This window comes from Dryas octopetala, chromosome 3, assembly GCF_963921425.1.
Source record: "Dryas octopetala chromosome 3, drDryOcto1.1, whole genome shotgun sequence".
NCBI lineage: Eukaryota > Viridiplantae > Streptophyta > Magnoliopsida > Rosales > Rosaceae > Dryas > Dryas octopetala.
The window spans coordinates 1,297,324-1,320,557 of NC_141368.1; the positions used below are offsets into that span (position 1 = coordinate 1,297,324).

General features: G+C 36.1%; 3 protein-coding genes and 1 non-coding gene across 8 annotated transcripts; 1 reads left to right on the forward strand and 3 right to left on the reverse strand.

The window, feature by feature from the left end:
* Window positions 1-25: 25 nt before the first annotated feature.
* Window positions 26-97, forward strand: TRNAQ-CUG (transfer RNA glutamine (anticodon CUG)). Its single transcript has one exon. It is a non-coding gene; the product is annotated as a tRNA-Gln (tRNA).
* A 463-nt stretch (window positions 98-560) lies between these two features.
* On the reverse strand, window positions 561-1,932 carry LOC147289262 (tyrosine sulfotransferase-like protein). The gene is made up of 2 exons (XM_086238089.1): window positions 1,825-1,932; window positions 561-1,118 (listed from the first exon to the last, which is right to left on the reverse strand). Exon 2 carries the CDS (start codon window positions 1,099-1,101, stop codon window positions 715-717), a length of 387 nt encoding a protein of 128 aa, XP_086094215.1. The 5' UTR covers window positions 1,102-1,118; window positions 1,825-1,932; the 3' UTR covers window positions 561-714.
* Window positions 1,933-2,266: 334 nt separating this feature from the next.
* Window positions 2,267-7,593, reverse strand: DMS3 (defective in meristem silencing 3). Its single transcript, XM_086235328.1, has 8 exons — window positions 7,482-7,593; window positions 5,866-6,009; window positions 5,522-5,636; window positions 4,975-5,212; window positions 4,519-4,710; window positions 4,087-4,407; window positions 3,072-3,294; window positions 2,267-2,865 (listed from the first exon to the last, which is right to left on the reverse strand). Exons 1-8 carry the CDS (start codon window positions 7,500-7,502, stop codon window positions 2,824-2,826), a joined length of 1,296 nt encoding a protein of 431 aa, XP_086091454.1. The 5' UTR covers window positions 7,503-7,593; the 3' UTR covers window positions 2,267-2,823.
* Window positions 7,594-8,037: 444 nt separating this feature from the next.
* GMI1 (gamma-irradiation and mitomycin c induced 1) lies at window positions 8,038-22,688 on the reverse strand. 5 transcript variants are annotated; one of them, XM_086235322.1, is made up of 40 exons: window positions 22,508-22,688; window positions 22,057-22,153; window positions 21,130-21,461; window positions 20,764-20,796; window positions 20,534-20,620; window positions 20,366-20,421; window positions 19,751-19,834; window positions 19,199-19,271; window positions 18,978-19,033; window positions 18,760-18,865; window positions 18,555-18,623; window positions 18,150-18,233; window positions 17,689-17,739; window positions 17,096-17,228; window positions 16,870-16,931; window positions 16,494-16,619; window positions 15,999-16,089; window positions 15,847-15,881; window positions 15,178-15,253; window positions 14,901-15,083; window positions 14,643-14,801; window positions 14,402-14,423; window positions 14,184-14,298; window positions 13,968-14,084; window positions 13,229-13,534; window positions 13,006-13,115; window positions 12,627-12,801; window positions 12,410-12,518; window positions 12,037-12,131; window positions 11,818-11,916; window positions 11,527-11,593; window positions 10,921-11,006; window positions 10,542-10,823; window positions 10,324-10,467; window positions 10,108-10,224; window positions 9,732-9,846; window positions 9,288-9,486; window positions 9,057-9,188; window positions 8,579-8,890; window positions 8,038-8,452 (listed from the first exon to the last, which is right to left on the reverse strand). In XM_086235322.1, exons 3-40 carry the CDS (start codon window positions 21,457-21,459, stop codon window positions 8,221-8,223), a joined length of 4,728 nt encoding a protein of 1,575 aa, XP_086091448.1. In that variant the 5' UTR covers window positions 21,460-21,461; window positions 22,057-22,153; window positions 22,508-22,688; the 3' UTR covers window positions 8,038-8,220. The 5 variants fall into 5 exon arrangements, with proteins under 5 accessions (XP_086091448.1, XP_086091449.1, XP_086091451.1 ...); XM_086235323.1 differs by lacking the exon at window positions 22,508-22,688 and adding an exon at window positions 22,249-22,267; XM_086235325.1 differs by lacking the exon at window positions 20,764-20,796.
* Window positions 22,689-23,234: the final 546 nt, after the last annotated feature.

A 23,234-nucleotide genomic window follows, 5' to 3' on the forward strand; every position in this document is an offset into this window, starting at 1 on the left:
CATTTACGAAGCCATGTACACAAGCGGTTCCATGGTCTAGTGGTTAGGACATTGGACTCTGAATCCAGTAACCCGAGTTCAAATCTCGGTGGAACCTTTCTTTATGTTTTTTTTATTTGCCATGTTTATGATTGAGGCCAGGGCAGCCCAACCCAAGTGTACGGATTCTCTCTAAAATTATTCATCGCTATTGCTTTTACTTGTCAATTTGCCATCTCTGTTAAAGATTGTTCCTTATCTTTGACCAAAGAAATGTATCAATTATTAAACTTCCACTTTACACATGGTGGCTTCTCTTTCCTCTTTTTCTTCTCTTTTACTATCTCGATTGAAAGATTCATCCAAACTGCTTCAAGTTCAAGATAAGTACCCTTCAAGTACCATGACCGAGGCTTATTTTGCAGTTCTCAAATTGTACCTAACGCAGGCTTGAACCCACTACTAGGGATTTTAAGCTTAAAAGTAAAAGCAACCAGATGTACACATTTACTTGTAAACGGGAAAAAAAATGCAAAAAGATGTTACATCTGGTGATCAATAGGAGGGGTTTAAAGAAGACATTGCCCAAATAACAAAATTTTGGCATTTATGAACTCTGATAATTCAAACATATCCTCCAGTAGTTCTTGCAAACATAGACCATAGGCAAACTACACCAAGATGATTAAACTAAAACAAGAATGAGCTCAACACAAAGCAACATTTCATGTGAGATCAGGGGTTGTTCTTGTCTTCTTCCTTCATCTTCTTCTCCCACCTGCGCTTTTTGTATTGAAGCAACATTTCTGGCATCTTCTCCATCAACCTGGCAGTGTTTTCCCGTTTCTCGGCAGCTATCCTGTCCACCTTGTGCCCTTTCCTCTTGGTTCTCATTTCTTTCCTCTCCGGATCATATGACCAATCCTCTCCCGCAAGGAGGGTTTCCTTTCGAATTCTAGCTCGATGACGTGCACTGATTTCAAGTGGCTTCCATGCCCCTAGATGCCAGTAACCCCACACACCCTTGGATAGCTCAGTCTTGTACTTTGTCAACTTCTCACGCCATGGGTACTGGTACTCTCCGATCACCTTTGCCACAGATTTGGCAGCCTGGCCTGCCATTGATTTACTTAAGGTCTCTGCCATACCACAGAAGAAGAAAATACAAAAATATCAACAAAACTCTCAAGGAATTCTGAAGAAAAACACAATAAAATAGAAACGCAGGCAAATTGGATAGAGAAGAAAATTGGGGACAGAAACATTGAATACTGATAGAATGATGATGGCAAAACATTAAAATGCACATCCTATAGCAAGCAAACAGAACCAATATGGAATTTTGTAATTTTGTGATTCATACTTGAAAACCAGATAAACTTTTGTTGGATTGCTTAATCCCAATTCCCAATAGAGTGATGAAGCTAGGCTTGTAATATTTGAGAGTGGTAAAATATGGAGAGGCACTCTGGACTAAAATTTCTTGATAACAATGTTGAAGCCATCATTTAACAAGCGAATGTAAAATAAATCAAAGATAAGGAATACCCAAACACAACAATTATTTTCTTTCGTCTTATGAAAAAAATAAAAAACAAATATTTTCTTTCGCATTGTAAAATTAGCTGCTTTTGACATTTGTAAAACCGCAGGAAACCGTAATCGAGGTTTCCCCTCCTGTGAGTAGAGACTAGATGAGAATCCCTAAATCAAACTTCTTCACAGATTTAATAGAAGACCTAAATCAAACTTAGCAACGTCTTTTATCATATATAAATAAAGAAAATAAAAAGACAAAATTAAATCAGCAATGAAAAATCAGAAAGAGAGACTGGGTACGGGTACCTGACAGAGAGACAGACAGAGAGAGTGATGTGTGAATGAATGAATGAATGAAATGCAAGCTCGAGACTGAGACCTGAGATTTGAGATTTCAACGAGAAAGGGTATGGGCTTTGTGGGTGGGCCCGGAGGCTAACTGTAGATGGGCTGGGAATGACCAGTGGGCTAATATTTGAAAGTATACTTGACTCAGTTCCTCAGTTAAGGTTACGAAAAAAACCACAGCATGTTTGTTTGGTCATGAGTTTTAGGCTTTTAGCCAAGTTTTGTTTTTTTGGTCTAAGGGGATTAGATGTTAGCCTCGATTCTCTTTATAATAATAAATAATAAAAAACTAGAGTTGTTTTTGTAAAGATTATGGTTTTAACAAGATCCTTTTTTCGTTTGTTTTTGTCAAATATACTGTGGAGAGAGAGAGAGAGAGAGAGATGAAGATGAAGATGCACTAAATACCCCATGGTAGTCTTTGTATGGGCAATAATGCATACAATTTATCCACAAAGTCACAAACATATAGAGGATGAAGCCACCAAAGTTCCTCGATCTACTTCTGCTGGGGAAATTTGAAAAATTAGCCAAAACTTGGACCTTTTAAAGACATTTACCATTTTTTTAGAGCTTAAAAAATGTAACCCCTCGAGTAGCGCTCTAACCCACTCAAGTACTACTCGAACCCCTGTCCAGTAATGCTCTAGAGGTGAGCTCGAGCGCTATTCAATGGTTATATTTTTTCAAACTATAAAAAAAAAAAAAAGACAAAAGTCTTTAATGGAAACAAAAAAGAGCTAGTTTTCAAAATTTTCCATTCTACTTCTACAGAGCCTAAACTTGAAGAAATAAAGGCCCCCACTTGACTCATGAATATACATTTTTGTTTTCCCCACTAAATCTTGTTGGCTTCATAAAACTGAGATAAAAACAACACTAAACTAGACAAAGTCCTTAAGGCTCTCCTCCCCTTCTTTATGGTTTGAAGGTGGCCTCATTTCTCCAATGTACTCGTCACCTTGGTGCGAATCTATTTTGCGCTGCCTGAATTTGATGCTGCCATTACAAAGACCGCAATTGAAACTTATTCAAAAAACAGGCAAATAAGACAAATATACAGACTACAAATTTGATGATGTCATCAGTCTATTATTCATGTAATTTTTATTTCTAGGTTGGTGTCAGCAACTGAAATCACATTACAGGTGGTTTTAGAATTGTAGTGCAACTTACTGTTACTTAAGATATGTTACGGGTGTTACCTGAGTTGCATATGATGAACTTTCAGCCAGGAACTTGAGAAACTCTTGCTTCTTTCTGTCAAAATTGAACTTTTCGTTATCCAATAATGCCTGTTCTCTCTTCATATCTTCAGCCATTTTTTCCTTTTTCCATTTCAACTCCTTGATTTGTCTTTCAGATTCTAGATACATTGGTAGGCTTGATGTCTCCGTCAGTTTGGGGAATCTCACATCTACATCTTCCCTAACATCAGATAGGTTTGTAAACTAAGATGTAGCAGCAAACAAAATACCTACTGCTATTAGACAATGACAACAATATCCAAATGTTTCAAAATTTCTCTCTATTACTGTGCAACTATGTGAGACAGCATACCGGTAAAAGTAAATAACAAAAAAAATTGTATCGACGCTTTATAATTTGGAAACTCTAGTCTTGTGTAGTATAGGAGATAAAAGCTATTTAGCACAAACAACAAAGGTATTCTCCTAGTACTTGTCAAAAGCAACTGAAAGCCAGACCTCACAACAAGAGAGTTCTAAAAAGAAGGAATTTCCACAAAGCCAGACCTTACGACAACTGTTACCATACACTAATCGATCCAATATCCTGATAAATTTGCAGATTAGTGGTAAATTGCCCCAAAAGAAGGTGATACCCCAAAATAAACAAAAGTTGACTTTTGAAAGGCCTCAGAAAAATGGCGGAAGCCTATTTGCAACAATATATAGAATAACTTGGTTCGTAATGGAATTCCACCTATATTCAGAAACACACCTTATTGAAGAAGGCATTTGAATTACCAGAGAATAGTAAACATCTCACAAGTTGTAAATGTAAAAAGATTTAAAAAAAAAAATCAACATCATAAGTTGAATTTTCAAGAGAAAATGTAATATTTTCTCTGTGTCTGGTTGTAACATTTAATTAGTTTAAGCAAGTTAAAAATTTCAACAGACGGTGTAAGACAATAAACTTCAATATAGTATGTAAAGAAATAAATTTTCCATTTCACTTGTTGGAAGAGCTTCTTACCGGTTGCCAAGAGAAAACACACCAGTCCTCCTAATCATCCCGCCATCCAAAGAAATGGCTCCATCGCTTATACAAGGAAGAGCGGCTACCATATCTGCCCTTGTTTTATATACTTGCAAGCGAGAAAAGAGGTTATAAAACAGAGTCTCTCTTAGGCCGTGGCCACAGGCTGTGAGACAAAATAAGTTTGTGCTGTCCACATTGATCATATTTACAGCATAGCCAAGAAAACCAGGTGGACACTCCCCATTAGGTAACCTTGGCTTTAGAAGATCAAGCCTCCTTTGTGGCTCATCAGGTACAAACTCACCAGCATATGGCCTGCCGAGGAAAGTACAAAAAAATCTATTGATTGAGTGGCTGATATAGTAAAGTATACAAATCAATATTTGTACAGATATCTTGACCAATGACAGAATATAGTACACATACCTTAAATTTTCAAGACAAATGACCAGAAACCGTCCTTCCAATGTCCTCCCAATAGAAGAACCAAGCCCATGAAGACCGGAACATTTCTTTATGCAGCCTTCACTGTCATACACTTCTAGAGCTTTGATCCCTTCATAAGTCTTACAGACAATTGCCAACATAGTCTCCACTCCTAAGTACTCTGACAAAAGCCTGCATTCCATATAAGTTCAATGAAAATTCCATCTCTTTTGTTTCGAACTCCCTCCAACTAGAAGTCCATTGCTATACTCGCGCCTCAATTCACCCTCATTATTCAAAATCAAATGACACAGACAAAAAATTGCATCCAATACACACATGCACGTGCACACACACATGCAAAATGCTCATATGCAGCTAATTACAAGGTTATGGCTAATGGACAATTCCACAACTTGAGAAATAAGAAAACAAATAATGCACACGAACTCTGACCTGCTAAGATTATTATCATCTATTTTGCCAAGTGTAGCAACAATACCCAGGACATCCTTGGTCAGGGTAATATGGGCCGCCTGAGTACCATGACGAGTTTTCAGCTGCCATAAAATGCCTGCAGCAGACTTCTCGTGCTGAAGAATCTTTTCAGTTGTTTCCTCCTCACTTTTATGGCGGGAATTGTCAACATTTTCAATATTAGGTGCGTTTGAGGAATGATACTTTCCTAGAACAACTGAAAGGAAACTCGAGTAAAAAAAACTAGGGAAAAAAAAAGTGCATAATAAATGATTGCAAACAGTCAAGGACACTTAATGTCTTAATTCCCGATGCACCAGATCAGGTGGATAGGAATGCTAGGAATTCTGCTGATTCACTTGTAAGAAGTCCAGTTATACAAAAGTAGTTGTGTCCCATTACATCTAAACAAATAGCAGGGTGCCTAGATTTTTGTTAGCCTTTTAGTGCACATGTTTTTAATATGGACTTATTTAGATCACTAATGCAATGCAGAGAGATGCGGAGGAAGAAAAGGAGATTATACCTTGCAAATCAAGAATAGAGTCATCTAATTTGTTTTTCTGAGACTTCAGAAGTCTTAAGTTGTCTTCATGCTGTTTAATTTTCGTCCCTATCACATGTAAACCATCTTGAAGTCTCTGTATAGATTAGTTCAAAAAAAGTTAGTTTGTTTGATCCATTCCCACTCAGTAAAGGAACTATACTAGAAATGGCATAAATCAGGAATAACAAAAAGATTAAAATTTCTACGTCTTTTATGATTGATTAACTAAATATGAAATGTACAGTGAAAGATACACTATATATTATATTCATGCATGGTAAAAAAAAAATATAAAGGGTCTCTTGAATAGGTTCTTGTACAACCTTAGTGTAGTAGATGATGGATTCTGCTTGCGAAAATCCTCCATTTTGCATTTCATCCTTCGCAACTAGACCAGTTTCTTTTTTATCCCCTTGAGTCAACACTGGTGAATCTTGAATGGATAATGACTTCGTATGAATGGAAAGCTGCAAAAGGATGATTAAATAGCATAAGTACCAAAAAAACTAGGATGCATGTAGGCTTCTCCTTTTCTTCTTGACTGTTTTACTAAATATGTCATTCATTATTAATAGTAACCATCAAACATTAGTTCCCTCAATTATACCTCCCTTCATTTAATGACACCTGAAAGATTGGCCACTAGATTACTATTGATAACATATTCTGTTCTTCAAAATGCAAAATCACTCAAAAAATGAAAGTAAAGAAGCAATCTCCACTCATTAATATGTCCATGACAGCACCAAAAAATTTCCAAAAGAAAAGGACTTTCTAGAAGTTAACAACATATGTTGCAAAGTATGTGTTCACAGGTAACAAGTGATTCAAATCAAACCAGCCAAAAAAACCAGGATGCATATACACAGGCTTTTCCTCCTGAATTGTTTTAGTAAATTTTTCATTTAGGTCGACAAAAAAATGAACGAAAACAAAGTTATGTCCACTCACTAATAAGTCCATGACAGTACAAGTAAGTTTCCAAAAGAAAAGACATATTAAAATTAAACTAAAAGGTGCGAAAATCCTTTCTCACCCAAAACAAGTGATTTCAAACCAACAAAAAAAACATGTAAACCATCTCCACTCACCATGACAACAGCAGGGCGCTGTCAAGTAACATATACCCTTTATTGCCTCATGTTTCTAAAATTAGTGCCAGTATCTACTAATGCCTCGACCCCCAAAAGAATTACACAATTCAAAGCCTAGTCCATATGCTACAAATTTAAAATTCCTAATAAAAATACAAAATGCACTAGCCAATAAAGGGCCAACTTGCGAACTTGATTCATGCAATTACAAGGAGTTCAATGGAAACCTGCCACAACGAGATATGCAGTTAACCCAATTTCAAAATATTTCTTCGAAGAATGAAATTGCATAGTTGCATGCTCATTTTCCAATCATCGAAGTGGCCATTCTTTCTTTCCCTCGTGGAAACTAAAAGTGACAGCAAAATGAAATTCTAGTGCTAAAAAGAAAAAAAAAACTAAACCCAGTAAAAAAAAGCTCTTCAAAATTCAGAAAATGCAGAGAATTACAGTGACCACAGAATTGGAGTTTATTTTCTTGGCAATTCAAAGAACCACAAAGCAATGGCGAAACCACGACATGCAATTGGGTAATTAACTAAACCCAGTGACATAAAGCTCTTCAAAATCCAGAAAATACAGAGAATTGCAGTGACCACAGAATCGGAGTTTATTTTCTAGGAAATTCAAAGCACCACAAAAGCAATGGAGAAGAGAACCACGACATGCATTCGAATTACCAAACCCCTAATGCTACATTTGAGTAACTATTAAAATGCTTCAACAGAGGAGAAAAGAAAAAATAAAACTCGGAATTTTAAAACCTAACACACCAAGTCCTTTTCTCGCATTTTCTCCGCTACCAAACAGAGGCAGAGAGTGAAGATTTAAGAGGGCCGTCTCACCTGGTTATTGGGTTGGAACATCTTTCCAGTTGACTCAGTTCTCTCTCCCTTCGCTGCTCTCTCACTCTGTTTGCCTCTCTCCAACTGGCATTTTTGCGGCAATTTAAGGGAATATGTTTGAGAATCTAAAATATCATTGACCTCGCTGTGCTTTCTGAAATATTACTAGGCTGGTCCCATTCTCCGTCCAGAAACGAAAACCGTCCGATCACATGGGATTCATCCTTTTAAAGTGGGGACACAGATCCAAGGGTCCTAACTCGCGACTGGATCACGAGAAGAGAGGATTTTAACAGGTAATTTCTTTCCCCTTTTCTTTCTAACAAAATTAATGCCTTCAAGGCTTCAATGGCGTGCATTGAATTTTTAATATATTACCAAAGTTTAATCACTCCACTGAAAATTTATTTTTATTTCAGAATTTAATCTAACTGTGTATATCAGTATATCTTAAAATAATTTAATGACGTACATATTATCTAGATTCCACATCTAGCCCCAAAAGAATAATATAAAAATATTACAGAATAATAATCAAAATAACGAAATGGTGAATTGTCATTTTTTTTTTTTTTTTGATAAATTGAATTGTCAATTTGAAAGCCTTTTTCCCCTTGCAGAAAAGGATTTGGGTAACGTTACATACATCTTCATATGTACGAATGAAACTAGGCTGTCTAGTAATAAATAGAGACCAAACGGATACAGCAAATATTTACACCTGTGACGTGAAATTTTACTACTTCTCTTGGCTGGAGTGGTGTTTGGAATCAAATTGCATGTCGTCCATGAGCTTGTGCCACAACTTGGTTTTCTTGTTCATTTGCTTTTTCAATTTCCGAAGGGAGTTGTTCAGGCTCCCTACTACATTAACAATCATCGTCATTACTGACTTCTTTCCTTCAATCTGCTTCAAGAGTTCCATAGCATGATCCTCCCATGCGAAAGCCCGGAAACATAGTTCAGAATTCCTGAAGGACATTAGAGAAAGGTACAGCAACAAAAACGGTATTTCAAAGAAATGTACATCAAAGGAGAAAAATTACCAACACAAATGAGAGAGAGAGAGAGAGAGAGAGAGAGAGATATATATATACCACCGTCCAAGAGAAATTGCTGCATTTTGTTTCAAGATCCAACCATCCAGTGATATGGCATCATGTTTTACACAAGCACGAGCAGCTAACATGTTTTCCCTAGTTTCATAAACATGGAGCTCACCAAAAAGAAAATAAAACAATGTCTCCCGGAGACCATGGCCTGCAGACGTCGTTGTCTGTAAATGATTGATATCTAGGTCAATCATATTAACTGCATACCCCAAGAATCCAGCTGGAGTATTTCCACTTGGCAAGATAGGATCCGGCAAGGCCAGCTTCCCTTGATCATCAATGTCACCTGTATAAGGCCTGCAATGCAATTTTAAAATTCATGTCATCAAATTGTACAAGGAAGCATTCCATAGTTATTGTATACCTTTGGACCATTTTTTTGTTCTGTGAAAATAAAAGGGAAAAAAATGCACTACCACAAGGAAAATATGATGAATCACAATTAGGAAGCTTTCTGTGTTACCGTATATCTTCAAGGCCTATAACAAGAAACCGGCCATTCGTGTCATACTTGTCAAGAAGGCTGGCAGTAGTTGCAAAGGATCTACAGACAACAGCGAGCATTTGATCTTGACCCAAGTACTCAGCTAACATCCTGCATACAGATGAATACAGAATTAAAAAAGGGAAAACTGAATAAATATTCTTTTAATTTTACAAAGGGGAAATAGAAAAGGTCAAAGGGGGTGGCAACCTGCTAAGCTTGCTGGTCCCAACTGTACCAAGTAGAGCAACCAAACCAATCACATCTTCCCTGAAAGACCCTTGAAATGAAAATTCCCTAGAACTGCGGAGGACAGAAGCTGCAGTGTGACTCATGCTTTGTATGCGGTTTTTCAGTTTCTCTTTTATGGAGAAGTAATTTGAATTGTTCAGTTGATATACAACAGAAGCTGGGCATGGACCAAAATATATACAAGCATTTTAGTAAGTATAATTGTATCTTCATTATAGAGGTAAAATCTTGGCATAATATTATAAGAGGAAGCTCCTATATTCCAAAATTTATGAAATGGGAAACAAACATACTAAGGAAGCATGATAACGCATTTTGGTAGAGAAAAATCTCCTTTGGCAAGGACAGGTTTATGCAATATCAAAGAAGGAAAATAACAGAAACTTATAAGTAACTTAAAACCTTGTAAATCAGGCATGGCTCGCTCAATTTCTGCCTTCTCGTTTTTAAGTGTATCCAATTTCCTTTCAGAATCTCCAATGCACATCGCAATTTGCTTAATTTCTTCCTCCAGTACCTGCAGGGAGAAGCAGAAAAGTCAAAAATAGAGAGGAATTGTTTAAGGTGTTAATTTGGACATTCATAATGGAGAAACCCTACGCATAAAAAAGTCATAAAAATTTATTTTAGGTCGATGAGATCTCAAATAATTGATATGGGATCTGATATGATAGATGAACTGCGATGGTACATCCATGCTCAGATATAAAACTTCACATCTATAAGAAATTTTCAGCTGCATTTATTTCCATATCTTCTCATTATTCACAACCGATACCTGTAAGTTTTCTACTCGTGGAAGGGGAGATGAATCTTGGAGAAGCAAAACCTTTCCATTTGGACACGGAGATTCAATCTCGTCACATTCCACTTTCGGAGTTTGCATGACAGGAACCTGAACATAAGAGTTAACCACCATCATTGTAGAAGTGACAAATACAAAATGAGCTTCAGTTTATCTTCAAGAAATTTACAGCTGCATTTCTTTCTGTACCTTCTCACTATTCGCAATTGATGATACCATTAAGTTTCCTACTTGCTGAAGGGAAGATGAATCTTGCAGAGGCAAAACCTCGCCATTTGAACATGGAATTAGAACCTCATCATACTCCACTTTTGGAGCTTTCATTACAGGAACCTGAACATAAAAATTAATAACCGTCATTGTCTATGGGGGTAATTACAGAATAGTCTCCGCAAAGCTGTTACAACCTGAAGTTTCAGATTCAGTTCTGGATGAAAAGAATGAGCAGCTTCAAAGCAAAAGCTCCCTTCAACTTGGGGGACAGGAATAGCCGGAACAGTGCAACGGCCATGCTTGAATGTGTACCGAATAGACTCCTCTATATTAAATGAGCCAGACTTTATTGTAAGCATATGGAATTGGCCAGTTTTCTCTTCATGATGAATAGTATCGTCAACAATGCCCACAGAGTTGACGACTTCAAAAGTTAAACTTTCTGTTTGAGTACCGGCCATACAAAACTCGGGCACCTAAAATCATGTCCAAAACCTTTAGAAAGGGTAAGGAAAATAAAATACCTCGAAAGCTAAGAGCCTGAAAGACAGAAACAAAAAGAGCATTACTGACTTTTGACGCAATTCTCAACTCCCTTTTCTCAGTTTGAGACTGAAGATTGAAAACAACTTCATTGTTGGAATACACAGAAATCGATACTGCAAGCAAGGGAAGATAGAGCAAAATCACTAGACACCCATTCATATTTTAATTAAATTGATGATTTGAGAAAATATCTGTAAGAACCATTTTCAGGGCCCAAATTAAATATATGTAGTCAGCTGCATCTTTAGCATCCAAAAGATTAGATTGAACATGACTCATGCTGTCAGATATGTGCCACTATGGAGGCACTCTCTCTAGATAGGCAGCTACGTACTGCCTATATATTACCACAAGTGCGTATTGGACAATAGATATTTTATTTCCAGAGATGAAGTTAACGTTCCTCCCTTGCAAGAGTGAGCAAGGACCCTTTCAAGGCAAGAAATCTAGTAAGGACTATTTTCGCTAGTTACAGTTAAATATATAAGTTAAATCAGCAGCTTTTTCTATTTATACTATTGAAATTGAAGCAAAACCCCACTTTTACAATAGGTAGCACTGGTACCAGAATGTCATAAAACATTGTTTCCCTGGTCTACAATTTTTTCCATGATGTCAAGAGAAAGTGCATACCATTTTTCCCATAACCCGCTGTTACTTTCAAGAGACCACCAAGGTCAATGCATCCACGATGGTCAACCTGCATTGGAAAGGTTTCTAGTCATGAATCCAAGATTAAGTCCATATTTTGCACCAAAAGAATTAAACCATTCACCCCAGTTTAAGTCTATAACAATGAAAACAAAATTATGCCAACACATATTGCAAAAATGTTGGCAGAATCATCATAGCTCTTGGTGCGTGAAACCAACATTTAACATTAAGACAAAGGGAACAAAGACAGCAATGTAGAAAGAATCTAACCTTACGCTTTGGACCCAATTGATCTTGAATACAAAACCCCTCAACATTCAAGTGAACTTCAAAGCCATTTGTTACATGATTGCCATATAGGTCAAACATCTGGGGTAAATGCATATTTAATTGTTAGCAAGAACAACCTAAAATACAATGATGCCTGTCAGCACACAAGACATAGACCACAATTTTAGACAAGAAAACCATAACATTGCTTTGAAATACCTCTAATTTAAGCTCACGAATAATGCAGCCTGGAAGCACTTGGCTTTCCAATGTTGGTGGCAGAGCCTTGACAAGCTGTAAAGGTCCAGGGTTAACTGGGACAAATAAAACTGAGATTAGATACTTATATTGGCATCAATATATTAGAAACAAATGAAAAGGAAAAATTGATAAGAAACAAACGAATTATATTTAATATAAATATGGAAGTACAATGAAAGTGGACCAGTAGTCCACAGAAGATACACCCTCAAACTACAACAGCCACAATCTTAAGAACACATTAGTCAAAAACAATAAAAAACAACAAATGACAAAAATTATTTATGATACCCATGTCAGACACATAGGAGTGTGTATTTAGAGTAAATACCTTGACATGGAACTGAAATTGAAAATAAACCATCTTGTGAACAAAGAACTAGACTAGCTTCATAACTTGGACGAATTTTGTACAACTCATTGCTCTCAATTAGCATATCCTGAAAATTTCAAAAAAACTAAAGTAAGCAGAAGGCATCTCCACATTTGTTAATGTCATCTTAAAAAATATATATATTGGTGAATGACAATCTAAATGCATAAAATACCTTTACAGTCAGAGTCATTTTACAGGTCGAAATTTCTTTCCTGAATTTGCCTAAATGGAGTACCCCCCCATTTGTGTGAACTTTCGCCACAATTTCCGGAGTAGATGCAAATGGAATTTGATTGTCACATATATCATAACATGCTATAGTGAGAGGTGGAAAAAATGAACCAACCCTGTTTGACAAGATCATTGAAGCATAATAGATGAATGTTTTTTTGTAAGAGAGACAAATTACACATAAAATATGTAAAATCAAATGCCACACAAAAAAAAAAAAAGACAAAAGACAAAATTATCCAGGAAACAAGTAGAAAGGTCAATAAGTTCACATTTACATCTATCCAGTTCCATAGGGAGTAGGGACAAAAACACCTTACCTAACAAAATATGGTGGACTCTGATCACCACTTAGAAGTTCCCACTTTCCGACCTTGGAAGATGCCTTGATTAGCACTCTTTTCTCACATTTCTTGCACTTTGATCCATTCTTTTAAACAAATTGACATTGTATCAGAATACATGATAAGAAGTAAATTAAGACCTTAACATATTTTAAAAAGAACAAATATATAACAAAAGAAGTCACTAAATATTACTTACAAGATAGAATGAAAATGTATAGACACCAGCACTACGAAATAAATCTGGACGCTTGCGTTTTAGAGGAAATCTATACAACCCTTGAATTCCTTTAAGTGACTTAGGCCCTACTCGCAACGCATAAATATGAAGATCCTTAGCATGGCCTCTGAACTTAACTTCCATAGACATTTCTAAATTACTTTTGACAATATACTTCTGATCCAGTTTCTGTGAATAACTAGAAGAGACGTAACTGCCAGGCCGAACAACGGCCACAATTTCTTCTGGAGGAACTTTACCAGCTTGAGCACCCACAGGTAATGCCTGAAAGGAAGGAAATTATCTTTCACATGAAAGGAAGGAAATTATGTTTTACATGAATAATTTTTCTTTGATGATCAAGAAGATGGTGAAAAGGAATTGAATATTTACCTTTATTTTATTTTATATTTGCAACTTTTTTTTTTTTTTTTTGCAAAGCAGAGAATATTGATTATCAACGGCCAAATACACAAATAAGCATCTGACCTCAAGCAAAGCCTTAATCTTTACTCAATACATGGGTCCATTTTCACCATTCAGCCCTATCTTAGGCTAATTCTACATTAAATTATATCTTTAACCAATCATTTCTCACAATTTCTACTTATCTCACTTTTGGCCTTTAGTCTTCCTCGCTCTTGTGGCTTGAACCAACTACCATAATAACTCAAATATAAATAAAGAGAACAGGAAATAAATCTAGAAATATACTAACCCCATCAACCTCCAACTCTTGACATTGTTTTGCATCCAGCAGGTCAATTGCAGAAGGAGATTTCTGGCGTTGCCTCTCAAGTTGGTTATTCCACTCGATACTTTCAACAGCTAAGCACTGATTTCGATGGCTCAAAATTTAGCAACAGAATCAACTAAAATACCCAAAAACAATCTCTTTCTTTGCCAAAAGCACAAAAGAAGAAAGCTAGCAAACCTTTCCAGAATCAATCACACTGACAGGTACGGACAAGGAGTCACGAATATCTAAACTGGTATCCCCATCAGTTTCAGAAAGAGTGCATTTCTTCTCCTCCGACAGACCTAAAGGACTTTCAAAACAATAGCAATAGCAATAGCATATGCATGCCAGTCAATCCAAAAAGTGCACAGATAAGATTATGATTACAGCAGGAAATGTACAAGAAACCACACCTGCATATGATTCGACCCTCACCTGTTCAGAGAGAAAAAGAAAAAGAAAGCTAAAAATTCAGGGACTTAATATTGACAAAAATAATTGCATTGTAGAAAAAAACCAGAAAAATTTAATTATCCTTAAGAAGCATGTCATAACAAAATTATGGAAGGTATAAGCATGGTATTATATTTCAGTATGAACTTATTAAGGACATTCAAGCTTCATGCCTACATATGTTATCAGGAAGATACTTACCACCAGAGTCACCTTGGAGACCTTCAAGCACAAAGTATTCAATTGTCGCATAGACATTGTTCTTATGAACTCCAGCACAAGCTCCCTTAAGAAGTTTTATTTTTTGTTCAGATTTCCAGGTCATATTTCTCCTCTTTAGAATGTGATGCACCCTTGCAACTACAATTTGACAAGATAAAAAAAAAAAAAAAAAAAAAAATCTATGATTTAAAGTCAGACTGCATTAGACAATCAAGCTTCATATCCGTATACACCTACCATCAGATGAAATGCGAAGTGCCTTTTTGTTTGCAGGACTGACAACAAAAACAGGTTGATCTTCACCACAGTCAGCTTCATCATCATATCGATCATGCATTAGAAGTATCCATTCCTCATAGTCCCTCTTCAGTTGAGAAGAAGTTAACTGCTTTCCATCTCTATAAATTTCTATTTGGATATCTACAGAAGTAAAATTTATCAGATTGGGAAGAATATCAAACAAGGAATGTGGACTAATCAAAAGTAGTTCCATATCATCACAAAGAAAGATTACCTTTTTCGTTATCCAGAGGCTTATTGCCGAAGTTCCTCAGTGCAGTGGTAAAAGGATTATGATGTGCTAGATCAGTCTGTGGATAACAAGGCTTTTGATGAGCATTATCTCATAAAGACTCAACCAGTAAACTAGGAAACACAATACATACGTTCATTTGCTCAGCACCATGTGTATACAAATTATGGTTTCTGAAAACAAATAAAATCACCCCAGATTTCTTTTGTTGAACTTTATATTATCAAACGGCCTTCACTTCTCACCCCCATTGATCATTGATCATTGATCAATGACCACTATGATAGATGGCAGCAAGTGCAACAAAGCACATATTTAATCATTGAAGGAAAAAACAATGGCTGAAAGGGCTACCCAAGGCCCTCAGCACTAAAGTTTACAATGATGATACCAGTTTGACCTCTTATCAATAGCACATCAGTAATAAGTCTGCAACAACCAACCAGCTAATACAAAAACTACCTAAAATCTGTTATTTGCAAGAACTAAAGCAGAGAGGCGGAAAGAAGAGGGGAGGGGCGTGATATAATACTCAAGTCATTTCATAGAGAAGGAAGAATATTTTTCAAAAAGAAAATTATGATATTGGCCACAATCAGACCCAAAATTAATTTTTCATGCATGCACACTCAAATCTATAGCATTTTGTACCTTAGATGGGGTTGGATTGAAACCAGCATCAGTCTCTGCAACCACAACATTGTTTGTTCATGCATACTGACAAAATGGAAAAGTTCTAACAGAATCTTGTATCATTGAGAAGAAAATATTGAGCCAAGCTATCAGGAATGGAACTGCCCTACCAATAAAGCATTTAACTCTTGAACAACATCTTTTCAACAAGTGTGCCTTATCTCCTATTCTTTGCTTGAATTCCATGAAAGGAATCCATGCCTGTGGTACATCAGATAAAAGAGACACCATTAGAACAAATAGCAGTTGCATCTCTAAATGCACAATGTGATCACATCCCTGAATCAAGGAGCATTCCTCCAAACTGTGTTGGAAAAATATTGAACAGTTTGAAGAATATGTCAAACAACCACTAGACCCTAAAAGCTTTAAGCTATTAAGAATTTAAATTCATGCATATCCTTGTGAAAAACAACAATTGCATTATAAAGTTACTGTAGATTTCAACATGCACATGTGACAATAATTAATGAAACAAAATAATACTTCAGCCAGAAACACTAAAACTCAGTATCTCTCTTTCTGATTATAAAATTATATAGTTCTACTGTATTTCTAGAGAACAATTTATAAGAAAATAGTAGTTAGGAAAATTGACTACCTACCCAATGAGCATCTGGAAGTAGACGACCAAGCCGCCGAATGGAGACACGACTATAGGTTTCAAAGTTTTCATTTCTACATCCCTCAGATTCTAACATTTCCAAAATTCTCTCAATACTCTCTTTTCCCTGTGATAAACAATTTCATAAATTTTCAAAATGTAGTAAAACACTGATTATGTGCTAGAAGGACCCACACACATGTGTGTGCAATGTGGTGGGAGTTTGGGATGACAAAAGCGAGGGTCGGGATATAGAGGAGAGTGAGTTGGTTCAAAAAAGAAAGATGAAAGAAATAGCTGGGGTATATTGTACATTTCACATATGTCCCGCAACAAGAGAGTTTTTTATGTAGTAAATATAGATACCATTTTCATACCTGTTGTATAGGGAAATACACACACTTAAGGCGAGCATTAGCTTCAATATGTGTTTTTGAATCTACATATATGAAGAATGACAAACCAAAGAGTCACTCAAATTTGGCATTTTGTTAACAGTTAGCCACAATAAATAAAAGATAACGGCAACTACATGATTACCTAATTTTCTTTCTATAACAAGGAAAAAGATAATTTCTTAAAGAACAAAATATGGTCGCTCACCTGGAGATTTAGTCATATTGTCTTGCTCAAGATAGAAATAAAGCTGGAAAACAAAATTAGGACCGTTGCAAGAATGCAAGTTGCTAATTGCAGTTTCCCCACCTGCAATCTCAGCTAAATCAACACCATTAACCTGGGAAATTAATAGCGAAATTAGCTTACACTTTAAGGTAAGGCCATTAAGAACTCATAATATGCAACAATAGATGGATATAAGAATGAACACAAAGACAGTATTCCTGAATTATTAGATATTTGAAATTTTACTTGAAAATTAATAAAGATAAAAATACATGAAAAAGAAGAAGCAAGCTTCTCTTTTTATGTATTACAGAAATTCCATATAATTTGCAATGATGCTTGTTGGAGTAGTTGAGGTTAAAAGTTACAAGTAAAAGTGTGCAGCAATATAACACAGACAAGCCTCGCAAGCAAACCTTACATAATCTGGTAAAATCCTATTCATGTAAAGACTTAAAGTTCGAAGATGCCTACTCATTTAACTGAACAAATGCAAATAATCACCAAGAGATGTGGCTGCTAAAGTCTATACACATTAATGAAATACCATTAAAAAAAAGAACATTAAAAACCTCAAACTGCACTGGAGTTGTGGTCTTTCCTTCTTTGGATTCTTCATCACACTGCACAAAACCAAGTAATGCATCATAATAAAGTTAGGAAATAACATTAGAACTTAGCAAATCAGGATGCATAAACAAGAACAAGATATATATCCCTAATAGAACTCATAAGTATTTTACCAAAAGTTAGATGAAAATAATGAAATCCAACTGGTCACTCTCATATCATTTCTGAAATGTCGCAGCTATTTTTTTCATAAACAATGCCCCAGCAATTACTACTCATTAAAATAGAGGAGAGAACAAAAAGAACAAATAATAGTTCCTGCCCAAAAGGCCAATGCCATATACATATAAAGAACATATGAAATGGATCCAGCCCTTGGCTAGCCTCATGGACATTTTGTGTTGGACCCGATATAGACATGTGATGCTTTAAACATGAAACTAAAAATTTAGAGAAATTGGACCTGAATATATGGGAAATATATATCCTTCAGCTTGCATTGAACTTGAGATATGTCCAATTTTGATTTAGGTTCAAAAATTTCGACCTGTCAAGCGCACTCAAAACTGTAAGATTCAATCAGTACAAATAATAAAAATCAAAATTAATTTATAAGCTCACCAATAACATTAGATGCACAAACTTTACCAAAGTTGATTAGTGACTAGAGCTTATGGCCTAGATTAGTGACTAGTGCTTGTGGCCTAGAGACAATGGAGGTTGAAAAGGTAACCCCAAAAATTGCATTGGCCAATTACACATGCAAGAAAAAGATAAGCCAAAGACCAATTTTGCCAAGAAAACTCATAATATTCATAATTGAGCTAGCCTAATCATTTAATAACCACAAAATGGTGCAACACTCAACCTTCGTAAAGCTTCTGTGGGGTGCTCTGCTAATTTCATCTTCTGAAGGATCCCTCATACCACCATCAGTCTAACATGAAAGATACAGTAACCATTAATTTCAGAAATTAACACCCTGGTGGATAGTTATATCACAAACAAGAGAAATCAACACAAGTGAAAGTATTGCCTTCCGAAAGGACATAAACTTCTGAGTGCACTTTTACCTTCCAATTAAAATCAGATCCTGAGCCTCTGAGTAAAGCGTTTCTATCAAGATGTAATGTATAAACTTTCTTGGAGTCTTTTGTTTTGGAAGAAACTAGAACACGCCTATAACATGATAGTGAAATGATCAAGGGTCCAAATGATCTCAAGGAAACATTTCACCAGAAAATCAACATGCATGGAGGAGCAAGAAAAGAATATTTCAGAGAAGTCGTACCTCCCTAATTGCAAGGATGCTAGAAGTCCTCCATACCCAAACATTCCGAAAAAGGGCTGCATGAATACACAGAAAAACACATTAATACATATATAGGTGCCTACTTCTTCGCTACATGCATGTTTATAAAAGATAAACATTCGCCCAAAAAAGGACGGGAATAAAGTAAAAGAAAGACTCAAAGAACCTTGAGAGGAAGATATATTGTAAATTAATTTTACCATTAAGTACGGAGGTTTTCCCCCTATTGCCCGTTCTTTTGAAGGTCTGTGAAGTGAAGCACCCATCTTTCCCCTAAATGGAATATGAATCACATTCTTAGCATGGAAATAAAGCACTTAAACCTCATATCTCTTACCAATCACTATATGAAAATTATATACATACAAATCAAGGCTCAAATTTTCAGGTGATTCATGTATGATTTTCCAACACATGTGCAAAAATTCAGCCATCAACATAGCCATTATGATAAACCAAACAAATTTTAAAGGCAACTTCGAAAGGAGTGAGTTCTGACTATCCGAAACTACATGGGGTATCTATCCTTTTGGTTCATTTTCCTGATTTGCTTTCTTGTGGAATTCTCTTGTCAGATGGAAAACTTTATAAAAGATTTCTTGGAAAACTTTTTTCACCCCTCCTATCCAAACTTCTGTCTTGGACTCTTGTCCAACAAAAAAGGAACATAAGTAAGCCATAACTCTCATGAAAATCGGTTTAAAAAGAGAAGGCAGAAAATGGTATTTTTCTTAAAAAGGAAACATATATACCACTTCACTATAGAATTTCGGTCACTTCCATCCATTCCAGGGCCAGTGTCAAAAATTGAGATCATTTCATCCACAACATCCACACTGCAAATATTGAGGGGGGAAATGAAAAATTATAAAGTAATCATTGAAATATAATGAAGTCATATATTGAGTCAGAGAATGGATATAAAGCACAACAAATGAAATAGTGTGCAAACATCCAATAAAAATATCCATCAACTTGAAAGATGAACTGAAAAGCCAGTTCAGCAAATTTAAGTTGGAAGACAAGCTCAACTAATTTATAGCATAATAATTGAAACATCCTTAATTTCAATTACATGGCTCAACACGGAGTCAGCGGTCTGTCCCTGACTAATAATTATGAAAGAGCCAGGAAAGTAATCAACCATGACACGTAAGGAAAAAGTGATCCGGATTGTACCAGAAAAATAAGGATCAATCTGAACTTCTCAGCCATGACAAATTAATTACTTTCCTTGAGAAGCACAAATCAAAGAACAGATGGCATATATGGTTAAATTCCAGGTTGTACAAATGAAGCAATAGATGAGAACTTTATACAAATTAACATTAAAAAAAATATAACTATAGAATCCACATTTTCCATACCTTATAAGTCTCCTATCTCTCCTTTCATTTGACCATACTGCTTGTAAGGAATTATCCTGATGAATGAATGAGCAGCAGAAACAGGACAAATAAATGAAAAAAAAACAAAAAAAAAAAAACCAGATAACCAGATCCAGTTTTTTCAGCTGTATATGTCAGACAACTTACAATCAAATCTGCCAGAGCAGTCTCAAACGTGTACTCTTCTGGTAATTCCTTTAGTATGTCAGTATCAGGTGTCAGATCCCACATATTCTGCATGTCAGAGAACCATCGTGAATTAATGGCATCCTTTGATCAAGCACATAAACTTTTCAAATCAAGCAAAATAATTCATCAATTCTGAATTTCAAATCAATTAGATCATATGAAACAAAAAATTAAAAGATATTACTAACCTCAAAAGTATTAGCATTCTCACGCAAACCATCCTAACTCATAAACAAAACAAGCAAAACATCACCATAAGCAAATAAAAAGAAAAAGAAGCATTTCTTTTGTTCATTTTGTATTAATCAACGAGTAAGCAAATTAAATGATCACAACAACAACAAAGCAACCTTCCAACTGGTTGCTCAGGAAATCAAATAACAAGACCCCCTCTTAGATAACAAAAACAACCATTGTAGATAAATTTAGAATAAGTTTCAAATTTCCCATGTCTCTAAAGAGACCAATGTTTCCATTTTCTTTCCCCTTAATAGAAAACTACACAAAACCAAACAGATTTTAACATAGCTTGAACTCATGCATCTTATACTCACATGAAGCCTTAGAATGTGACACCTCTTCAATTGGAAATTCTTGAAATTCACTACATCTCTTATCTTCTTGTCATTGTCATCTTCAAGAAACAAGCTACCACCTTTCCAATTAATATCCCGTTTCCGTTTCATAGAGCCAGATTGTTTCCAAGCGAGGATATATTCCTCTTCAACCCTTTGAATGAAATCTCCAATGGGCATTTTTGGCCCAGGATTTCGCAATGCCAAAGAAACGCTTGTTCCATTTGGCAATAATATCTGGAACTTATATATATCGTCCATGTCACAATGATCATACGATTGGCGCCTCTTTGTCCTCTGGTGCAGCATTGCTGCATCCATTTTCAGTAAAATTAAAAATCATTAGAAAGGGTGAGAACATAATAGAATTGAGAGATTCGTAATTGCTCAGAAGCCAAGAAAGATCATCTCAACCCACATAATTCTACATATTAGTGCATTTTATGTACGTGGATTGTATTTTTAGACAATTTATGAGCCCAAAGTAGAAAATGGAATTAAATTAAAAAAACAGGGGAAAGGTGAGGATTTTGACAGAAAAAATTATATATAAAAAACAATAAACTTGAATGTGTTTCAAAGCCAAGGAAATCTCATTGTATGAGATCTATAAACCTCGATGTAGATGGTATAGAGGCATTTAAATTGACCGGCAAACCATCAGTGACACTATATTCATGCAGAAGGAAAGAAACAAACATAATTGCAAACACTTTGACAGAAAATTTCAAAGAAAAAAGAGAATTTTATGTGTTTAGCCAATAAAACCTCAACATTTCTACTAGTTTTGCAAAATCCGCATAGATGGTTTAATAAAAGCATTAAGAGGCACTCAACCCTATAACATACAAACACACATAAACAAAAGACCCTCATATGCATATGCGAATACATAAATACACGTACGTAGGTGACGTCCAGCCGAAATAGAGAAGAATGTTGGAAATGGTGGTCTCCCTCACTCACTTCAAGGCTCTAATAGTTGAAATAGAGGAGATTATCACTGCAAAAAAAAACACAAAAGAGTTAGAACGATCTCTAAACCTTTTCTTTACAACAATGAAGTGGTGAACTACAACTTCATGACAGGAATCATACCCCACTAGCCATAAACCCTAAGCAACTTCATGACATAATAAATGACTAGACATGTTCGACCAAAAAACAAAAAGATTAGACATGACTAGATTTCATTCACACTGATGAAAACCCCTTGAGTTACAATTTCATTTTACTTGGGCTAGTAAATCAAGCCGATTCATTTCACTACGTGTTTAAGCAAATGAGTGTTTGTGTGAAACGAGAATTCAATTGATAGATAAATATATGTACACATCAAAGTGTATAATTTTCATGCCTTTGAAAACGGTGAGACTCTGTGTCAAAAGGGACGCAGAAGCTGCTCTTTGCTTGGAGCTGACGCAGTGAATCAAAAGAGACTTTAGGGTTTTTAGAGAGCAAAAGGAAAGTTATATATGAGAGAGAGAGAGAGAGAGAGAGAGCGAAGGGGGAGTAAGAGAAAGCGTTGTTCAAATGTAGTATGAGCAGAGTGAGTGAGCTAGCAGAGTGGAGAAGGAAGCGTTTTTTGGCGTTTTGTCCTGTCCAGAATCCACTGTGCGCCGTGTGGCGCTTAGTTGCTAAGGCTGTAAGCTAAAATGCGCCGGGTTGTCTTCTTGCCAACTCAGCAAAAAAGTTTTGCTTTTGGTGTGCGTACGACACCACCTTAGGCTCACATTAGTGACGTTGTGGGGCTTCATTTTTAATTTACGCTGGATGAACAGGACGCGAAGCTTGCTTGAGAAGTATCAGAGGGTCCTCCTTGTGGGACCGGATTAGGAGGCAGACTGGGTGTGTGTGACTGTGTGCGCACCTCCGCAGCCTTTTAGTGCCAAACGAGGAGGAGCGAGGGATGATGAGTGACACTGTGTGTGGGACCCGCTTCATGTGACGTCAGCGGACGACGACACCTAAAATTGCCAGCTGGCTAGCGGACCGCCTTCGAATACAATATTACTGAATACCTGATTGTGGGCCGGGCCGAGCGGATCTCTTCCGGGCTTTAGCGAATGAAAGCCCAAAAACAT

What these genes read in the sequence shown, in the direction of transcription:
- LOC147289262 (XM_086238089.1), bottom strand. Translation starts at nt 1,101, where the DNA reads ATGGCAGGCCAGGCTGCCAAATCTGTGGCAAAGGTGATCGGAGAGTAC.
- DMS3 (XM_086235328.1), bottom strand. Translation starts at nt 7,502, where the DNA reads ATGTTCCAACCCAATAACCAG. An exon ending in TGTTCCAACCCAATAACCAG is followed by an intron (nt 6,010 to 7,481) that starts GTGAGACGGCCC and finishes ATCCTTTTGCAG; the next exon opens with CTTTCCATTCATACGAAGTC. An exon ending in ATTTGTCTTGAAAATTTAAG is followed by an intron (nt 4,408 to 4,518) that starts GTATGTGTACTA and finishes TTTCCTCGGCAG; the next exon opens with GCCATATGCTGGTGAGTTTG.
- GMI1 (XM_086235322.1), bottom strand. Translation starts at nt 21,459, where the DNA reads ATGCTGCACCAGAGGACAAAGAGGCGCCAATCGTATGATCATTGTGAC. An exon ending in AGAGATAGGAGACTTATAAG is followed by an intron (nt 19,835 to 20,365) that starts GTATGGAAAATG and finishes CAATATTTGCAG; the next exon opens with TGTGGATGTTGTGGATGAAA. An exon ending in AACTGAATCTGAAACTTCAG is followed by an intron (nt 10,468 to 10,541) that starts GTTGTAACAGCT and finishes TTTTATGTTCAG; the next exon opens with GTTCCTGTAATGAAAGCTCC.